Source organism: Mytilus edulis, chromosome 5 (genome assembly GCF_963676685.1).
Source record: "Mytilus edulis chromosome 5, xbMytEdul2.2, whole genome shotgun sequence".
In the NCBI taxonomy this organism is placed as follows: domain Eukaryota; kingdom Metazoa; phylum Mollusca; class Bivalvia; order Mytilida; family Mytilidae; genus Mytilus; species Mytilus edulis.
In genome coordinates, this window is record NC_092348.1 from 14,043,121 (window position 1) to 14,063,794 (window position 20,674).

Sequence of the window (20,674 nt, forward strand, 5' to 3'; positions counted from 1 at the left end):
TGTTTGTTGAAAAGAATAATGGTATATATGTACTAAATAAGTACATTCATAAAATATTGGTTTATATTGTATTCAAGAATATGATATATACAGTTACGTCTTTTAAAATTGAAATTAATATGACAATATGATAACCCATACAGATTTAAAGGGGCCACAGGTTGCCCGCCTCACCTTTTGTGGGAAACATTTGGTTGATTGTGTAGGGAATCGCTTAATTATGACTGGAGCGGGTCTCCTCTTAAGCAGTCAATCTGTCCACTCCAATGAAAATTTCTGTATCCGCCACTTTAACCGAACACAAAATGTTATATGTTTAAATTGTAACTTTTAATAGATGGATTTTTAACATCGGATGTAACTATTTTATTAAAATAACAAGTTAATTGAATTTCCTGGTCTAATCAACTGTTACGTAATGGCTTTTCGTTTTGCAAGAAGTTTAGTAAGATCAACATGGAAGATAGCAGACGGAACAACTTGTCATCGACAACTCAGCATATCAACGAGACTACAAACAATTATTGGAAGTCCACATCCTGACCTCGACATCGGAAAGCAGTCACTTCTAGAATATCTGTTTTCAAAACACTCACATAGGACAGCGCTAGTAAGTATGTCACTGGTAGAAAATAACAAACAAAATACGTTTTTGATCCCACGGTGATATTGTGACGAAAGTTTTTACCCAGTCAGTTCAAATATGTAATAAAAAGTAAACCTTCGTGTACTACTTTTAGAGATAAATGAGGTCAACTTTTTGACATTTTGGTTCTTGGACATTCCCATACTTCGATATGCTAGATTGTTTTTTTTTTATTATTAATAGATTTACGCAAGGATGTTTTAAAAAACAAACATTTTGGAATCTCTTCTCTCCATAATTGCGCTTGAGATTTGTGTAACAATTCTTTTGAAATGATCAATTTGTATCACATTTCCATGAAATTTATTAAAGCTTTATTTAATTTAAAAAAAAATCATCGGTGAGATATTCATAAAATTTGGCACAAAAAATCTTCACACATTATAAAATCAAACGCCATTTCTAAAAAAAAAATGTTTTCAAGTTAAATTATGAGATCAGTCTGAATGAGAAAAAAAGTCAGAAAATGCATATTTTCTCGATATGTCATAGTATGACGACGTGAAAAATAACATTTCACATGAGCGAATTCATCACATTCCCTCTTACTCATCGTATGTTCAATATTTGGATCAGGGAAAGATCTTGTTCGTGTGAAAATACAAATGCAAGTACATTCAGACATACAAACTAATCGAGGGTGCAGAAGATGTCACGAAAGACGCTAGCATAACTTATGTTTCGTGTATTCAATTTTTAATATAATTGAAAGTAAACAGGATGTAAAATTACTGCTTTACTGCTCGGATCATTTTGTTTTGTCTAGAAAATATGGTAATGTTGCAAATAAATATACAGTTTTATGCTGCAGTTTATATTATACATACATAATCTGTTTATGCATCACTAGATCTAATAAAAATGTTTGTATTTTGTGCTTAGTAGACAGACATGCAAAAATAAAAGCGGTTAAATACATTTAAATAACAATAAAAACATATAAATATGGTTTGTGTTAAATATACGATATAGATGTGCAGTGTGGCGAAGTTTCAAGTCTGTTATTGATGCACAAGTCAATAAACCACTTTCGAGTGCATCACTAGTGCGTTTAGGGGCATCTGCACTTCCTTTCCATGTTGAGCGAGCGGTTGAAAAAATATCATATATCATTGATCTCTCAATAGTCATCACTAATAAAAAGCAATGGATTTGATTTTAGCTAGTATCCAAAAACATTTGAGCGTGAACGAACAATTATGACTATTATTTCAAAAACGAAATTGCCCATAGAATCAATTTATTTCAAAGGAAACATTTTAGCGAGAAGCGTGAGACAGGTTGTTACTCATATTTCAAAAATTTTGCATTGAGTGAAATAATTTGAGAGGAAATTATCTCAGATTAACATTTTTTAATAGAAAAAAAGTAATATTTTTTGTCACTTAATATCAATTAATGAAAAATAAAGAGTAATAATTATTGTATTCACAATCAACAATTGACTATATATTTTGAATTATAGGTAGAATATGAGAGTGGAAAATCTTATACATATAGCCAAGTTAAAGAGTATGCTGTTCGGATAGCTAGTGCCCTAAGAAAGCTTGGTTACAAAAAAGGAGATATTATTGCAATACATGCTACAAACAGTCCAGAATATGCTATAGTACTGCTTGCTCTGCCTGCAGCTGTAATCACAATGACAACATCGAATTCCTCTTTCACAGCTGGTATGTTTCAGTAGAAATATCAATAAACGTTTGGCAATCAAACAAAGGAATAACTGTTGAGGTCGATACATTTTGATTAGATGCCCTATGTGTACACGTATAATAAGAAGTTTGATTTTTTAAAGATACTCTTATATGGATTTAAAAAAAGAAAACTGACAACTAGATAATTCCTACATATTTTTAATGTGTAAAGCATTCGTTTCTGTGTTAGGACAGTTAGATAAGTCCTCATGCATATTGTCCTGTTGACACACTCTGTCACACAGTTTGGAGTTCATGAATTCAAGCATTTTCAGTTCGTGTTTGTATGATGTAATATCGTGTTCTGACTGGTCAGTTGTATATATAATTGTTAGCGTTCAATATATGTAAGTAAGCCTCTTTCTCACTCCTTTTGAATTCAAAATGGTTTGAATTCATTGTGTTTTCAATTTGCCTACCATGTATTTGTTCTACATGCATCTGTATTCATCATATTGTATAATTAGATGACAAGAAAGTTTTGATAAAAAGGTGGGAGGGGTAACACAATTACTTGTCGTTTATATGGTGTTTTTTTTTTGCTTGCTTTACATTAGTCAATAATTCAACATTATGTTTTGATAATTACTTTCTTTACCGATTATTTGAAGAGGAGCTTGCCCACGGCCGACACTCGGCTAACCGAGAGATTGGTCGGTTAATCTATATTGAGTATGAGGCTATATGGGCGATTGGTCTTTTAGTCGGGTTGGTTATACGTCTGTTAAGAGTAAAACGCTTAATTTAATGTTAAACTTTATTAAATATACAGATTTTTGGCATGTTATAAGAACCAAATCAAAAAAAGAAAAGTGTCTGACAAAATGATATTTATCATAGAACATTTTGCACTTGTAAAAACGTTTCTTAGTCTGCGCAGTTTTCAGTAAAACTAAAAGGCGTCCAAAAGTATTTTGTATTTTTACTTATACGCATAGCATTTTTTTTTAATAAAAGGCGAAACAAACAAATTTAGATATCATTTAAAGGAAAAAAATTAGTACTTTGGTTCTAAAAAATAAATTGACATTAGTAAATATTTCATAATTGTAAAATAACGTGAATAATACCACGTTTTAGTGTAAATTATGGGAATAAAGTCTGTTAATGGGTTGGACAATTGAAATTGTGTCAGTTAAGAGTTATTTAGCCACGACAATAATTTTGCTACCTTTATATTTTCCCCTGGAAATATTTAAGAATGAAATGTTCCTGAGTAAATAAAAATGACAATACGGTGCCACAGTATCCTAGAAAGAGCATTTTTATTTTGACTTTCTTTGCATTTTATTGAAGGGTGTGTCACTTCAATATAGCGTGATATGGATTGGCCTCTGGACTATGCATGAATTATTTATTGACGTTTTCAATCAGCCTTAATTTTTGTGCATGTCTGTTCGAAAAAGAGGGACGAAAGATACCAAAGGGACAGTCAAACTCATAAATCTAAAACAAACTGACAACGCCATGGCTAAAAATAAAAAAGACAAACAGAAAAACAATAGTACACACGACACAACATAGAAAACTAAAGAATAAACAACACGAACCCCACCAAAAACTAGGGGTGATCTCAGGTGCTCCGGAAGGGTAAGCAGATCCTGCTCCACATGTGGCACCCGTCGTGTTGCTTAAGTGATTACAAATCCGGTAAATAGTCTAATTCGGTAGGTCATATTCATGAAAGGGAAGGGGATTGTAGTTACGACGTAAGGAACATATCCGATATCATTTGTGAAACGGTTATTCCATAACGGTCAACCAACTCGTGATGGCGTCCGTAAAATTTACGAAGGGATGATTTCAACTTCACCATTTGGAACTCTTGGTTTAATAGCTTCCTTGTGAGCAGCAAACCTCTATCAAGAAAATCATGATAGGAAATGCAAGCACGGGAATATCGTATCAATTGGGAGATATATACCCCGTATGCAGGTGCTGCTGGAATGTTGCTACTTAGAAATGGAAAGTTCACAATTGGAAAGCTGAAATCATCTCTTTTGTCGTATAGTTTTGTTTTCAACCGACCCTCATTGTCAATTTCTAGATGTAAGTCAAGATATGAAGCCGACTTAACAGTATCTGTAGTATCCTTTATCTCTAGTTCGATTGGATAGATGCGTTCCACATAGTCACCAAATTTTGAATTGTTTAGTGAAAGAACATCATCTATATAGCGGAAAGTAGAGTTAAAGGATATTGCTAACTTCTTATCTTTCTTCCTAAGAAGTTCCTGCATGAAGTCAGCCTCATAATAATAAAGAAACAAGTCGGCGAGTAGAGGGGCACAGTTTGTTCCCATTGGAATGCCGACAGTCTGTTGAAAAACACGTCCTCCGAACGTAACAAATATGTTGTCAATCAAGAAATCAAGCATCTTGATAACATCAGTTTCAGAGAATTTTTTGTTTGAATCAGAGTGATTCTTTACAAAGTAGGATTTATCCCTCCCTAAGACAAGATACTTGTATCTACGTTGGCCATTCTTTTTTATGAAGCAAAGTAATATCAACTCTTTCAATTTGTCTTTTAGTTTGGAAGGTGGAATACTTGTGTACAGGGTAGAAAAGTCAAATGTTTTAATACTGTTACAAGATGAAAGAGAGTTAGATTGTATGTACTCTAAAAGATCTTTTGAATTTTTAAGTATCCACATCTGATTCACGCCACCTCTAGAATAGGCAGTTTCACAATAACTTTGAAGCCCGTCTTTGATTGCTGATAAAATAGATGTTAATAATTTAGAAAGAGGTTTCGTGGAGCACTTGGAAGACCCAGCAATATACCGTTGTTTGTAAGGACACTTATGTAGTTTAGGTATCCAATACAGTGATGGAAGATCCAGTTCTTCATCTTTGGTTGAAATTCCAAAGGAACATAGAACAGACCTATGATTATCCAGGATTTCCTCTTTGGTAAGTTTCGTGAGGGTATATGTTGAGTTACCGAGTGAATTGTCAATACCTAATTCGTTTATCAAGCAGTTGATGTAGTGACTTTTACACACAAAAACGATGTTATTTGGGGCTTTATCTGCAGGGACAACAACATATTTGTCATGGAGGTCGGATAGGTGTTTTGCAACATTTGGGTCTTTAAAGATTGACGTAGCATGGGCATTGATGGACCCATTCAGTTTCTTAATTCTGATTTGTATCAACGACCTCACTGCCTTAATCCATTCGGAAAGAGTGTCTACGTCTTCCTTCTCGCGCTTAGCCCATTGCCTGGCATAATCCCCGACTGAATCCATCAAAATTTTAAAGTTGTATTTCCAATTGATGGATTTAGGCTCACGATATTTGGGACCTTTCGATAACACATTTCGTAGAGAAGTGTTATTAACAATGTTAAGGTCACCGGTAATAACGTGGCCAGCAGGATTATATGTGAATTTGGAACTAGCACAAGTGCAATCAGGAGGTTTAGACTTGAAGTCGTCAATATCGAGATCCTGCAAAACGCGTTTGTAATTGAAAATTTTAGTTGCAATAGGTTTGGTATAGGAAATTATTGGTACAGACTGGTCTTTGAAATAAGGAGGTATTTTCGATTGCACTAATTTATGATGAAGGATATTGCCTAGGTTGACGCCATCGAGACCTTTGTTGGCAAAGGAAAGATTAAGAAAAGATCTTTTCTCTTTTTCATCTTTTCCAATGCGAACTGGCTTGAAAAGTCTGTGACTTGCAATATCCGAAATTATAGCTTCAAGTTTGTATTGGTTTGAATGAGGGTTTGTAACAGTGGATTCCAAACATAAATTGAACAGAGAATGAAGTTTCGAAAGGGGTAATGAATAAAGTTTCGTGCGAATGTGATGAATACCTAACGGCTTTTGTATGAATGGCAGCAAGTCATTAATAGAGACATCATGCAGAGAAGGTGATGTATAATGACGATGACCATGACTGCGTCTACGTCGAGGAGTCGAGTTGAAAATATTCATCACATTCACCGAGTTACACGAAGGACTAGATAGAATACCTATACCATCAATTTTGTCATTGCAGCCATAAGGTGTTGCAGTTCCCAGTTGTCTAATCCAGTAGACAATTCGAAGTAACACGTTCTTTCTAATACAACACAGGGTACATATAACGTGTTCTCGTTCACATATGCACATGATATTTGTCACTGGACGTTAAACCCTAATTCGTCAGCATCATCCAATTGTTTTTTTTTTCTTCTATTACTTAATCATATATTGTTTACAAATCACTTTAAAGAAGTAAACGGAAAGGAGCCAATGCAGCTACATTTGGTTATTTTAAGTTTCAACTCATTTTATTCCGTTTAGTTCCTTTCTACATAAGTGCAGAGGAGAACTACAGTTGTCTATGGTGGCCGTTGAAGTCCATTTCGCGTTTTCGCGATTTCGCCTTTCATATTCTATAGGGCGAAAACGTGAAATCGCGAAAAGGCGAAAACACGAAAACGCGAAGTCGAAAACGAGAAATCGGTATATAGAATATGTAAGGCGAAAACGCTAAAGCGCTAAAACGCACAATGGCATTAACCTGCCACGATAGTTGTCCGCATGTAAACTTCTAGAATTTGTCACCAATATAAGTACATCGCAATCCGTTACTGTTTCAACAGCCATCGGTGTTACATGTGTGTATTCTTAAACAAGTATTATTTTTCTCTCGTTTTTAGCAATGTATCACTCTCTACTGTCCTTATATATTATTCTATATTCTGCGTTTCCATTCAGATTCTCGTGTATACCATGAGGGTCCGGATTGAGGATATTGTTTATTTCTGTATTCTTTAAATTGTTATGTCATTTTTTTCTACATTTTATTTATCTTACTCATTAATCTTTCTTTTCATATTTTGTCATCCCAATATGTTTTACATACTGATGTTTAGTTACATTACGACGTTTATCTCTGATTTATATACTGGTTACCAATGTAGATGGCAAATTTGTGTCATTCATGACAATTAAACAGAATCAACATGATATATGCGATCATTCTTGGATGAAATTAATATTACTTTAATATTACACTTTTTGAAACCATTTTTAATCAATTTTCAATTTCATGTGTTGTTTCTGTATATGTTATGTTTCATTGCTCATGTGTTGTTTTCGTATATTTTAGCCGCTCGTCTTGAGCCTGCTCATTTGATCCGAAAACACCCCATATAGCAATAAAATAATACTTTTATTGCCATTCATAACTCTTAACAGACCAATTCACAGACCGGGTTTTATACATCCGACCCATTAACAGACCAGGTTTTAAATAAAAATTGATTTATGTCACCAAAACACAGATTTTCGTGTAGATTTTTCACACAATGATATCAATATGGTTAACAAACATAATGCCTTTCTTTTTTCGATGTTCAAAATATTGAATGCAAGTAAATTTAACCAATGTGTCATTTTGTGTACATTTTATGTGTGTAAAATGTGTATAAATTTATTGATGAGTAACCCGCCTTTTCATTTTATAGATCGTACATCGAAGCTAGAAAAATAATAATTACACCACTGAATTCAGTACATTGAATTGTTTTGTCAGACATGAATACTTTTTATGATGAAAATATATTAAGAAAGTTATACAATGAAACATGCTGAACTTTCAATGATTTTCTCGATAACACCTGATTAACAGACTTTAGCCAACCCGATTAACAGACCAACCGCCGATATAGCCGCATATTTAATATAGATTAACCGACCAATCTCTCGGTGAGCCGAGTGTCGGCCGTGTTGCCAAAAAGTTAGAATTAACAGAAGCCTCATGCGTCGTGACGACACCAACACTTTTACCTGTAGTGATGGAGGCAATTAGAATCAATGTTAAAATACAGACCAACATCAAGGTATCGTAACTTTCAAATCATTGATTTTTGTTTGAAATATTTCCATTTTGATCAAATTCACGAGTTATAGATTTTTTATACATTCCGCATGAATATAATTAAATATATATGATACTTATATATCAAACGAAAAGGCAAAATTTCTGGAACATCTTTCCTTCTTACGTACCTGTTACCTAAATATGCTTCATTGAGATGATATCTGTAATTGTCATATTATATAATCTCTGTTGAAATTAGCATTGGATTGATATGTTGCGACAGACGACATTCATTTCCCAGAGACAATTAATATTTAAATATGTGTAAAACTTACCTACTAGATAGAAATCAACCGATACAAACAAAAATTAATAGATATCTGAAGTTTTATTATTTTGTGTAAATGATTTTGATCAGCCTATGATTTAAATAACTACAAGTAATAAAGTCAATAGTCTAAATGAAAATTGAAATGCATATGTTAAATAGAGAGAAGGTGACTACATTTCATTATAATTAATGAAGAAAAAAATAGCTTCTTTTTCTTCATGTAGGATATCATCACTCTGGGTCACGTGTCCGGTTACAAATCTATAAACACATTAATGGAAGATGATGGCACTGCTTTCCCTGAAGATCTACAAGTTGATTGTGAAAACGATATCGTTGTCTTGCCATTTTCCAGTGGAACCACAGGATTCCCAAAGGCAGTTATGTTGAATCATCGGTGTCTGGTTGGAAACCTTCAACAACTAAGGTTTATTTTTCTCCTTCTGTTGACGTATTGTCAAAAGCGATTTTGTTCTTTCATTGATTCGAGGATTTTTAATTTTAACCGTCTATATATATATTCAATGTAAAATATTCTATACTTGAAATAAGGCACTCGTTTATTAATATATTTTTGAGTTATGTGATAGGTACGTGCGCCAATGTTTAACTCTGTTCACATGTCCTCTAGTAAAAAAAACTCACCACAGACACCCGGGCAACATTATGTACCTACGCCAGACGCGCGCTTCGTCCACAAAAACTCGTCAGTGACGCTGGAATCCAAAATAGGGTTATAGTAGTAGACTTCTGATATGTTTCTGCTCTCATATTTCAAATTTTCAAATATGAATTATGTTAGGTATTTGTACCTTTGGTATCTTTCGCCTGTCTTTTAATTGACAAATACACCGACATAAAACGTCTTATCCTGTTATAAAAATTTCAGAATCTGGCAAATTGTCGGTATAAATATTTTTGTATATTAACAACAAAAGTAGTGTTGAGCAATTTGTTTGATTTCAATTGTGTTTTTTTTTTGTTTAAAAATATATGTACCAAGAATGCAGTACAATGATTTGAAAGTCCAGTTAACGACACTTATTATTATTGCAGTTGTGCACTGCCAATGACTCCTGATGATAGCGTTCTTGCAGTTTCACCAATGTTCCATGCATATGGCATGACTGTCATAACATACTTTGCTTTTGCTGGTGGTAATAAACTGGTGACACTTCCAAGGTTTGATCCAGGTTTATTTCTACAAGCAATTCAAAATGAAAAGGTAAAGGCATTATTTCATCCTTTTAACATGTTTACAGACATTTCAAAATATTTTTAAATTGCTGAAAAATTAAAAGACATTGAACGTGTTCAATTATATCAGTTTCAGAATCGCATGTTTGTTTAAAACATTTTGGCCACTTACATGGCTAAATAAAATTGATAACTAACAATGAAAACCAATTATGTACATTTCACTTTTTCGTATTTGTTTAGATATCACTCCTTCATTTGGTACCACCAATGTCAGTTTTCATGGTTATACATCCAATGGTGAATGATTTCAACTTATCAAGAGTTCAAAGAGCCATATGTGGCGCTGCACCCCTTGGCGAAACTGTTCATGAAGAATTTGTGTCAAAGTTAAATATAAATTTATTTCAAGGTATTCAAATGTAATAACTTGTAGTGTAATTGGTTTTAAATTTTTATTATTTTATTATTTGCGAATGTTTGTCAATATTACAAAGAAAATATGAAAACAACGCTTGTAATCTATCAAAACACTACATTTTCTTTATGTTGAATTGTTTAAGAAAACTTTTTTAAAAGATTGATAACCCTATGAACGACAATGTTTGAATGATGAAGTAAGAAACTGTTTACCGGAATTACAATGTATCATCAGTAAAATAAAATGCTACAACTAGTAAAATATAAATATAAAGATATCCAGATACGTCATGAAAGTAAAATGGGCTTTTCTGTTAACCTCTGGGGTCACTTTTAACATCAGATGTACCATTAACTCAACATTCAAAGGAAACTATTTCCTTATTATAAAATTTTTAACCATAGTGAAATGAGATTTTGACGATGATATTGATGATTGTGTTTCAGGTTATGGTATGACAGAATTTGGACCATATTCCCTTTGTGAAGCAATTCCAGCAAATATCGGCACAGTAGGAAAACCAGTTCCCAATACTTTGTGCAAGGTAACATATTCAATTTGAATTATATAAACCCTATTTGTAATTTAGTTAAACATGATTGATTTGAAATATATTTGAATATTGGCATTTTAACTCTTCTTTGCTAATATAGCTCTCTTACATGGTAAAAATATAAAACATGGTCAAAGGTTTTGATACAATAGTGCAAACTTATGTCAACTACTGTAAACCAACTTATTTTTGAGATTTTCACATGTCTTAAACGGGCTAAACACGAAATTAAATATTCGCGAAAATACATTTAAAGTATACTGTTGAAAGTCCAACAGTGATATACAGAGGTTGACATTCTTGCCCTTTATTCTTCGGGGTACTAGGAATCGTCTCGTTTGGGTTTTTATACTTTATATTCACTTTCTCTTGCTTATTTACTGACATTTCATTTATTTGCCATTTGCAAACCTTTTATTTCGGTTAGTCTTCTTTGTATACAAGTAAGAGATATTAATGTTATGAACGTACATTTAGTTCGCGTGTATGCAATAATGGTCAAATACTCATGAGACGGATTGGGAAGAAACATAGGGTTAGCAGTGATTTTACTCTTCAAAGTTATATTATAATAAAGTGTGTAAGGTTATTGTATGGATGGTATACCTGAACTTATCATTTTTAAACTACAAATTAACTTATGAGGGCTACGTCATATATTCCTCCAATTTTGAGAAGGTGAAAATGTCTCCTTGTCCTCTGTTTCGCTGGAGAAAGTACAATAAAACATGAGTTTTTCTTTCACGAAATTGTTACGGCCAAACATAATCGTAAGCGGAGGTTACTCTATGGAAATTCAAACCTAATTTTACAGTTTTTCAATATTCAATTTAGACTGTTGAAATAGTACAATTAGTCATATCTGTATAAGAAAAAGAAAAAGAGAAATTTCTACCGATTACTTTAACAGATATACAAATGAGTCTAATTATTAGGCTATATAGTATAAAGTCTTCACTCAATGCAACTGTTTTATACACAAATACAACAGAATATATTACGAGAAAAAAACCAACATTAAACTAATTTCTTTAATTTTCTAAGATAGTTCACGCAGGAACTACCAACTTAATCACAAATGTTGGCGAGTCAGATGAGATATGCCATAAGGGACCACAGTTAATGAAAGGATATTTACACAACCAAGAGGCTACAAATGAGATAGTCAAAGAAGGTTGGATACACACAGGTGAGTATTGTAATAGCCTTTCATGACGTCATAATTTTTTGGACTAATTTGGCACATACACAAGGCATTTGGATCGTAAATAAAGGCAACAGTAGTATCATAGTATAGCATTGTTCAACATTCTTAAATCGATTAAAGAGAAAACAAATCCGGGTTTCAAACTAAAACCGAGAGAAACACATGAACCATACGTGGGAAACAACGGAACAACAGAAACACTGAAGTGCAACAAAATCAAACGCCAATAAAACATACATAAAAACGAACTATCTAATAACAGCTGCCATATTCCTAACTTGGTAACAAACATTAAAAGAAAAGAAAAAAAAATGAAAAAAAATCAGGCTACATGTTCCTGTTATTTTCACTCAGTCTTTTGCACGTAGCGGTTTCGATAATCTATAAAAATATTTATTAAATTAGCAAATGAAGATTTATATAATTAGACTCATTCAAGCTTGATAATTGATGATGTATATGTTTGGAGTCCTCTTTTAGTTCAACTGCTAGAGTATGCAATATCAATTGTGCATGTAAGATGTCTCTTTAACAATAAAGTTGATAACAGGTCAAACCAAAGTAAAATTAATCGCAATCTTAACTTAATAAAGTCAAATATAGCATTGGTACACCAAATACTTATGAGTTTGAGAATATCTTGTAATCCTTACATCTCTTGTTTTGCTGAATCGACTCTTAGCCAGTCTTAGGCGAGTGGTTCACTGTGTCAAAGTCGGCTGTATTAACAAGTGTTATATATCATACAAGCGAACACTCATTTAATCATGTATTCATTGCTTGCTATTATTTGTTTAATTAAAGATATGCGTTTTAAGTTTCTTATATTTAGGGGACATTGATCATATACGAAAAGATGGTAATGTGGTTATAACAGATTACAGGTAATGTGGTTATAACAGATTACAGGTAATGTGGTTATAACAGATACATAGAGTTAAAGATCTGATCAAATATAAGGCTTTATAGGTAAACGGAATAGTATCATTTACTTGTTTGTATTTCATACCCCAACTTCACAAAATTCCGTACAATCAACAGTTTATTGCCAATTCATCAATATGATTTACAAAAGAACTGTACATTCCATATACAAAGAATAAAAGAGGGTCTTCAGACATACTGTGAAAATGTAAACACGCTTAGCAGTCATATGTGTATTCTAATTAAAAATGTAGACAATTTTAAATCTCGATCTTTCTCTTAAATCAATTCTATCAAAACGAACTCTGAACCACCATTATCCATGTGAAATAGAAAAATCGTCTAAAAGAAATAATCCACAATGGTCATAAATGTTTTTTGATATAGAAATGGTAGCATACGCTATGAATTTGTTATTTTTGGATACCATACGGCATACCTAATTAATAGTGAACAAAAAGGTAAAATATGCTACAAAAAAAAATAAGTGACCAGTACGATGGAGGTTCATATTGACAACATGTTTGTTGAATTTGAAGATAGACTTCATCAATAAAATGTCGGCATTCATATGGTAAGAAATGTGCGCCTCTCCTTTTCGACCTCTTTTTAATTTTCATATTAGTCGGAGTTCTTTCAGACACGTTTCGAAAACAATAGATCTAAGAAGACAGATCATTTACTTTCACATTTAGATACTAGTATATTAATAATGTTCTTTTCATTGACAATCCAACCTTTTCTGATAAGGTTCCATTAATACATCCCCCAGAACTAGAAATTAAAAAAAAAAAAAACAGTCACGCCTTCCTCTGTCTCATTTTAAGAATTATACATCGAATATGACATACCAGAATCTATGACAAACGAGACTAATTCAGTTTTGAAATTATTCTCACGCCTTAGTTGCAATATACCAACTTCACCTTCGTTGTGGGATACATATTTCTCAACTTATTCGGTATTCAATAGATTGCAGCTACTGCCTAGACTTTACTAAACGTCACAAGTGTCTGAGCAGAAAGTTGATGGACACGGATTATGTCAAATAACGTCTCGTCCCTTTTAAAATTAAAGTTTATCGGAGGTACCAATTATAATGTTGTTATATTATTTGTCATTTTATCATTGTTAATTGTTGACGTTTACTGTTTAGTCTATATTTGGTGTGCATCCAATCAATTTCGTGTACTGTGCTCATTTTTTCTATTCTTGTCTTTCATTTTTGCGAATGTGATTTGTCTGTATGCTTTTTTGTTTTTCTTTGTTGACATATTTGTTTGTTTTATTGTTATTAAGGTTATAATACAAAGTTTACCTATTATGTCTGTATGTTTTGTTCACACATTATTGTCAATATAATAGAATTTTAACCAGTTTTAGTCCACTAATTACTACGTAAGGAAATACAGGTACTAAGTCAGGATTATGACAATTGTTTTCCATTCGTTTGATGTGTTGGAGCTTTTGATTATGCCATTTGATACACATCTTCGCTAGCCAAGGGTTACGATCCACTCCCTCTCTCTCCACAGGACTTTCTGTATTTTTGTGTTTTTTTTAACTTTTTGTATCTTCAATATTTACAATTTCATAACAGATAGTGTAAATGATCTGATAAATTAAAGACTTTGTAGTAAAAGGGGGAAAGTTTTACATCTTCACATAGATTTTAACATTGGTACTAGTATCGGTCTGATAAAATATAAGGCTGTGCAGGTAAAGGGAAATGTTTTATATCTTCGAGGTTATAACAGATAGAGTAAACGGTCTGCTCAAATATAACATGTATAAGGTATTACAGTTAATGGAAATAGTTTTATTTCTACAAGGTTAATTATAATAGACAGAGTAAATGGTCTGCTCAAATATAACATGTATAAGGTACTACAGTTAATGGAAATGGTTTTATATCTACAAGGGTTAATTATAACAGATAGATTAAACGGTATGCTCAAATATAAGGCTTTACAGGTAAAGGGAATAGCTTCATAGGTTATAACAGATAAAGTAAAAGATCTGATATAATACAAGGCTTTACAGGTAAAGAGAAGTTTTACCTCTAGAAGGTTATTATAGAAAGAGTAAAAGATCTGATAAAATACAAGAGGAACTTGCTTTATAAATATAACAGATAGAGTAAACGGTATGATAAAATACGGGGTTTTACGGGTAAAGGAAGTAGTTTTATATCTACATAGTAATTACAGACATAGTAAATGGTATGATAAAATATAAAGCTTTTATACAGGTTAAGGCCTTAGCTTGATATAATTAAGGTTATTCCACTTTTAAAGTAGAATGGTTAAAACAGCTAGATGATTTAGAGAATATAATTTTTCTTAATAATCATTACTAATAGTTCTTTAATAATAGATTGCTCCTGCTGTACTGAAAGACGTTTTATTAAAACATCCCGAAGTTCAGGATGCAGCTGTCATAGGTATTTCAATGAAAGATCTGGAGAGGTACCGAGAGCATATGTAGTGCGAAAACCACATTGTCATGTTGAAGAACACAAAATACAGATGTTCATGAAAGGTATGATATAGATATTTTAACATGACGTTTCTATTTATCAAAATTACTTTGTTATATCTTAGTTCAAAGAAGACAGATGTGGTATGATAACCCCCGAGTCAACTAAAACACCAACGGACTCGAAGGTAAATAACAACATATCATCGTTCGTTCTTCAAGCAACTTCCAAACAAATTTCGAAGCTCATTAACTCGACAATTAGCGCAGAACTTCGGAATATTTAGAGACACGTTTTTAAAAAAAAATGCGGTTCATTTGGAAATCGTTTTTCACATAATGTATGCACGTTTTGAACAATAGATGAAATTGCATAGCTACCTTTAAAAAATGACTGTATTTTTTCATTTGCAGATCATGTTGCTGACTTTAAGTTGTTAAGAGGAGGAATTCAACTACAGAAGCTATTCCAAAAACATCTAGTGGGAAAATACTTAGACGGACTCTAAGATTTTTTTAAAAGTTCTTATTAAAAATGATGTTTAGAATACAATTTGTAGAGGGTTCCTAGATTGTATTAGGGTGACTGTAATAGCAATTTGCTATACCAGTCTCAATTATATTACTTTAAAACAATATATTATATATTAATTATTTAGTTGCTTTACAAGCAACAGAGTGCAATAAAACAAATTTATTTGGTTTATATTTTTATTGATTTCAAATGCCAACTTATGTATAATTTGGTTCCCTTTCCTATTAGGCAATTTGATGTTAGCTGAATTTCGACTATGTTTGCTGATTTTTTATGAAGGAAAATGTATGCTTACCCTTGCAGAGCTCCTGGCTTTATCAGAGCACGTATTTATTAAACGTATTTTTAATTGAAAAGAGTATAAAAAGTAAAATCACAAAAATACTGAACTCCGAGGAAAATTTAAAACGGAAAGTCTCTAATCAAATGGCAAAATCAAAATCCCAAACACATCAAACAAATGGATAACAACTGTCATATTCCTTACTTGTATCCGGCATATTTTTATATAGAAATTGTGGATTAAACCTGGTTTAGCTATTCAAACATCTCACTTGTATGACAGTCGCATAAAATTCATTAAAAACATTATATTGACAACGATGTGTGAACAAAATAACCATACATAATAGAGGAAAATGTCAAAAATAGGGGAACAGCAGTCAATATTGTGGCATAATTTTAAATGCTAAAAAAATGAAACAGAGCAGCAAAGAAAAGGCATTGAAACAAAGCACTTTAGTAAAAATGAAAGACAAGAATACAAAACTGTACCATAGCGCAATAACACAAGAACGGGATGTATAACTACATAGCCACGCCATAGAGATGCATAAGTACAGAGCCACGTCAAATGGATACCACAAAAAACAGACTAAACAGTAAAAGTAATATCTATGAAGACAATAAAAGAATATAAAAACACATTATTTAGATGGTAAATAACGTCAGTATCCAGAATCTATACTTCAAGACCATCATGTATTATTAGTGAAGTTGATACTGAATATTCATCAACAAGGTCTTGGTACCTTCCGATAATATTTTTTTAGAAAAAGGACAAGACGATCTTCGACATACTCCTGGTTCATCCACTTTATGATCAGACACTGTTGACGTTTTACAAAGACTGAGTAGGAACTACAGGCTTTTCAATGCCGAATAAGTTGGGAAATGTTTATCCTATATGAAGGTGAAGCTGGTATATTGCTACTTTGGTGTGGGAAATAATTAATTTCAAAATTATATCGTCTCGTTTGTCAAAGATTCTGGTACTGAGATGACTGTGTATGTCAAATTCGAGATACAAGTTTAAAAATTAGGCGTAGGAAGCTGTTTCTGTTGTTTCCTTAATTTCTTGTTCTGGGGATAAATTAATGGACCCCAATCAGAAAAGTTTGAACTTTTAATGGAAAGAACAATATATATCTGAATGTGAAATTAAATGACCCGGCTTCTTTGATCTTTTACAAGTGTCTGAAGGAACTCCGATTCATATGAAAATAAGAATAGGTCGGCAAGGAGAGGCGCACAGTTCGTTCCAATAGGAATGCCGACAATTTAAGAAACATGAACCTCCAAATTCAACAAATATTCTGTCAATAAGAAACTTCAGCATACTGACAACTTGTTTCTCAGAGTACCTGTACACATGAAAAAAAAACAGAGTATCACCCATTCTTAACTAGATTTGAAATGTTTTCTCAATGCATATAGATGAGTTTCTAACCTCTTAAAAATTTCAAATTATCAAAATTCAATATATTTGCCAACTTTAATGTTCTAGCAGGAAGAAGAATATGTACTGTTCTTAATATTTGGTAAATATTTCAAATATTTTATTTACGAGTATATCTGTATTATGTGATGTCCTCATTTCAATAATTCAACACATCACATGTGTTGACCTACTGCTAATAGTATCATAGAAAAGGACCGAATCGTGTAACTGTAATCTTAATCATTGAACCATGCAAGGAGGTTGAGGTCAGATGAACCATATCTGACGGACAGGTAGACGTTGCAAGGAACATATATAATAAATATGAATATCCTGTTTGTCATAAAAAGTGAAACATTCACATGACAAACACAAACTGTAATTTTTTGTCAAGCATCGCTGAACCATAAAAACGAGGTTAAGGTCAATGAACAAATTAATTACAGACGTAAACTTCGTGATATAAGGTAGCTGCACACAAGTTGTAGAAAGAACAGGTCTAACTTCATGAAAGTATTCAGCTTTAATATCGAATAAATTTCGTGGACGTCGACGCCGCCGGATAGTGATCCCTTTGTCCCGCATACTGCAAGTTTCGTCACTGGCAAGACAATAAATAACAACCTTATAATTTTAATTTTAACAAATACATTTACAAAACTTAAGTATCATACTTTAAAATTAAATCAAAATAACACGGATACAAAAAATGTAGTCAACTAACGGGGCACTGAGGAGTAATTTTTTTTCCAGTTATATATATAAAAAGTTCAAATGTACGCCATTTTTAGATAGCAAGTAAATATCAACAATTTATCTTGGCAAAGTTTTGGTCGTATTGCTCATCTATTTTTTAAAGATTTTATGTGATTTGTGTAATTTGTTGATGCATATGGCAAGCAGTTCTCGTCAAAACTATGTTTAAACCCTTTTTCGAAAAAATATACACTGAGATTTAAAAACCTAAAATAACACACTGAGAAATCGAAATTACACACTGTGTGTCTTTTTGAAATCTCAGTGTGTAATTTTCAATTCTCTGTGTGCGTTTTTCATTTTTTGTAATCTCAGTGCGTCTTTATGAAATCTCAGTGTGTAATTATTAATTCTCAGTGTGTAATTTTCAATTCTCAGTGTGCGTTTTGAAGTTTTTAAATCTCGGTGTGCTTTGTTGTAATTCTCAGTGTATAAATTTTTCGAAAAAGGGTTTAAACATAGTTTTGACGAGAACGGCTTGCCATAGATGCAAGCACAATTGTTTTGTAATTTGTCCTTGTATTTGCCTTTCGACTTTTGGTTTTTGATAGCCCTTCCCCGTTTTCTTAAGTTATTTATTGAGATGCTAGCGTTTTTGCCTTTCTCCTATTAAAATTGCAAAAAAAAAAATACTCGTAAGTCATGGACATTTCAGTATAAAATTATTACGAGCATCTTTTATCGAAGTTTTCATTAGAAAAAAAAACCCTATCTGTGTATCTTCCAAATTACGATAACACCTTCTAAATACTATACAAATTAAAAATCGTTTGAGAGTTGTCGTTAAAAATAAATTCACATATATTATGCAAAACCTCAATTCATTTCACGTTATATATAGGAACAACTTACAAATATGTATACACATTATGTTCCGCCAAATATTGAGGCTATTCAGGAATTTTTGTTATGTGTCTTGCCACTAACTGTGTATATGACCCTGTGGAACACAATTTAAAAACAAAAAGTCGGGCCAGAGTACAGGAAAACTAGGCTTGAAACCACTCTTACAGACTATACAAATGACAACCCAAGACAGTCACACGGACAATATTGGTGTATTATTTGGTCGATATATTGAAGATCACATAAGGACACAACTTGGACCATCAGACTGAAGAATTCAGTCCGTTCTACTTCCACAGTGAATAACACATAAGGCACAGATAGATAAAATGTGAATCAATTCAAACGACAAAACTAGAGACCGAAATACGCTTTTCTTATTTATTATTATTTACAATCAACAAATCGACAATCAATGACAATTAAAGGCTCCTAATTTGAGACAGTCACAAAAAGAATGTGTATAATTCAACGTTTTTTTAAGAGTATACCCTTCCACTACCCGTTGAAAAAGGCAAATTCAACCCTAGGAATCCCCTGAAGGAATTTACGTTACTTTCAAAAGGAATGTAAGAGCACTGCTTACATTTCTCTAGTAGGATCAACAATGGAATATGCATCAACAGTATGGGACCTCTAGCAGAATCAAACAAGCTGCAACGAATACAACGCCAAGCAGCACGCTTAATAACAGGCGATTACAGAACTAGAAATTATACCTGCATAACAAACATGCTTACAAAATTAGAGCTACAGGAATTACAACTGAGACGCAGAAGCCAAAACCTTATTGATCCAGACGACTTCCTCAAATCAGCAGCAAGACGAACAATCACAGCTTTAATAAAAGTTTGACAATTATCAAGCAACTAACATAGTTGAAAAACAAGTAAGGAACAATACTTTGTGTTTTGACATTCCTATCAGTAAAACACCGCAACATTCAAATTCAATCTTTTTGTCCACAATAATAAACTGGAACCACCTAGAAGACACTATTGTTCGCGCAACAAGTGCAGAGAGCTTTAAATCTGTTCTCGCGAAACGTCAGTAAAACGACGGCCGGCATCTTCACTCCCGTTGTAAAAAAGAATTGGTAGCTACGACGTACCCATAAGGATACAGATACAGATACAGATACACACTGTAAAAACAAAGTTGGAAATGGATTTGACTCGTCTGGTTGACATCATGAACAAACTTGACTGAAAAAAGACACACAAAAAACATAAAACACCAATTAATCTATTATAAGACAAGCAGTTACTGAACAATATAGTTCAAAGCCCACTTCGGCTGCTGTAATAATTTGATTACTTTGACAAACCCTTGAGGGGCCTCACTAAAACGTAAGCATTGATAACTGTATCGCAGTACATATTTATTCTTACTAATAATTTCTTATATTTGAACTTATTTGACTCGTTCAGGGATGAGGCCCCTCATGGGGGGGTCCTAGTAATCACATAATCACCATTTTTTTGCCAATATAATCACATAATCATTAAATATTTGCTTATCTTTAGTAATCAAATAAT

At 32.7% G+C, this 20,674-nt stretch overlaps 1 protein-coding gene across 1 annotated transcript; it reads left to right on the forward strand.

Moving 5' to 3' along the window:
• The first annotated feature begins 418 nt into the window (after positions 1-418).
• On the forward strand, positions 419-15,788 carry LOC139524943 (uncharacterized). The gene is made up of 11 exons (XM_071320117.1): positions 419-610; positions 2,112-2,279; positions 8,724-8,926; positions 9,556-9,724; positions 9,940-10,108; positions 10,564-10,661; positions 11,715-11,859; positions 12,710-12,761; positions 14,634-14,775; positions 15,178-15,244; positions 15,694-15,788. The coding sequence occupies exons 1-11, from the start codon at positions 419-421 to the stop codon at positions 15,786-15,788; spliced, it is 1,500 nt and encodes a 499-aa protein (XP_071176218.1).
• Positions 15,789-20,674: the final 4,886 nt, after the last annotated feature.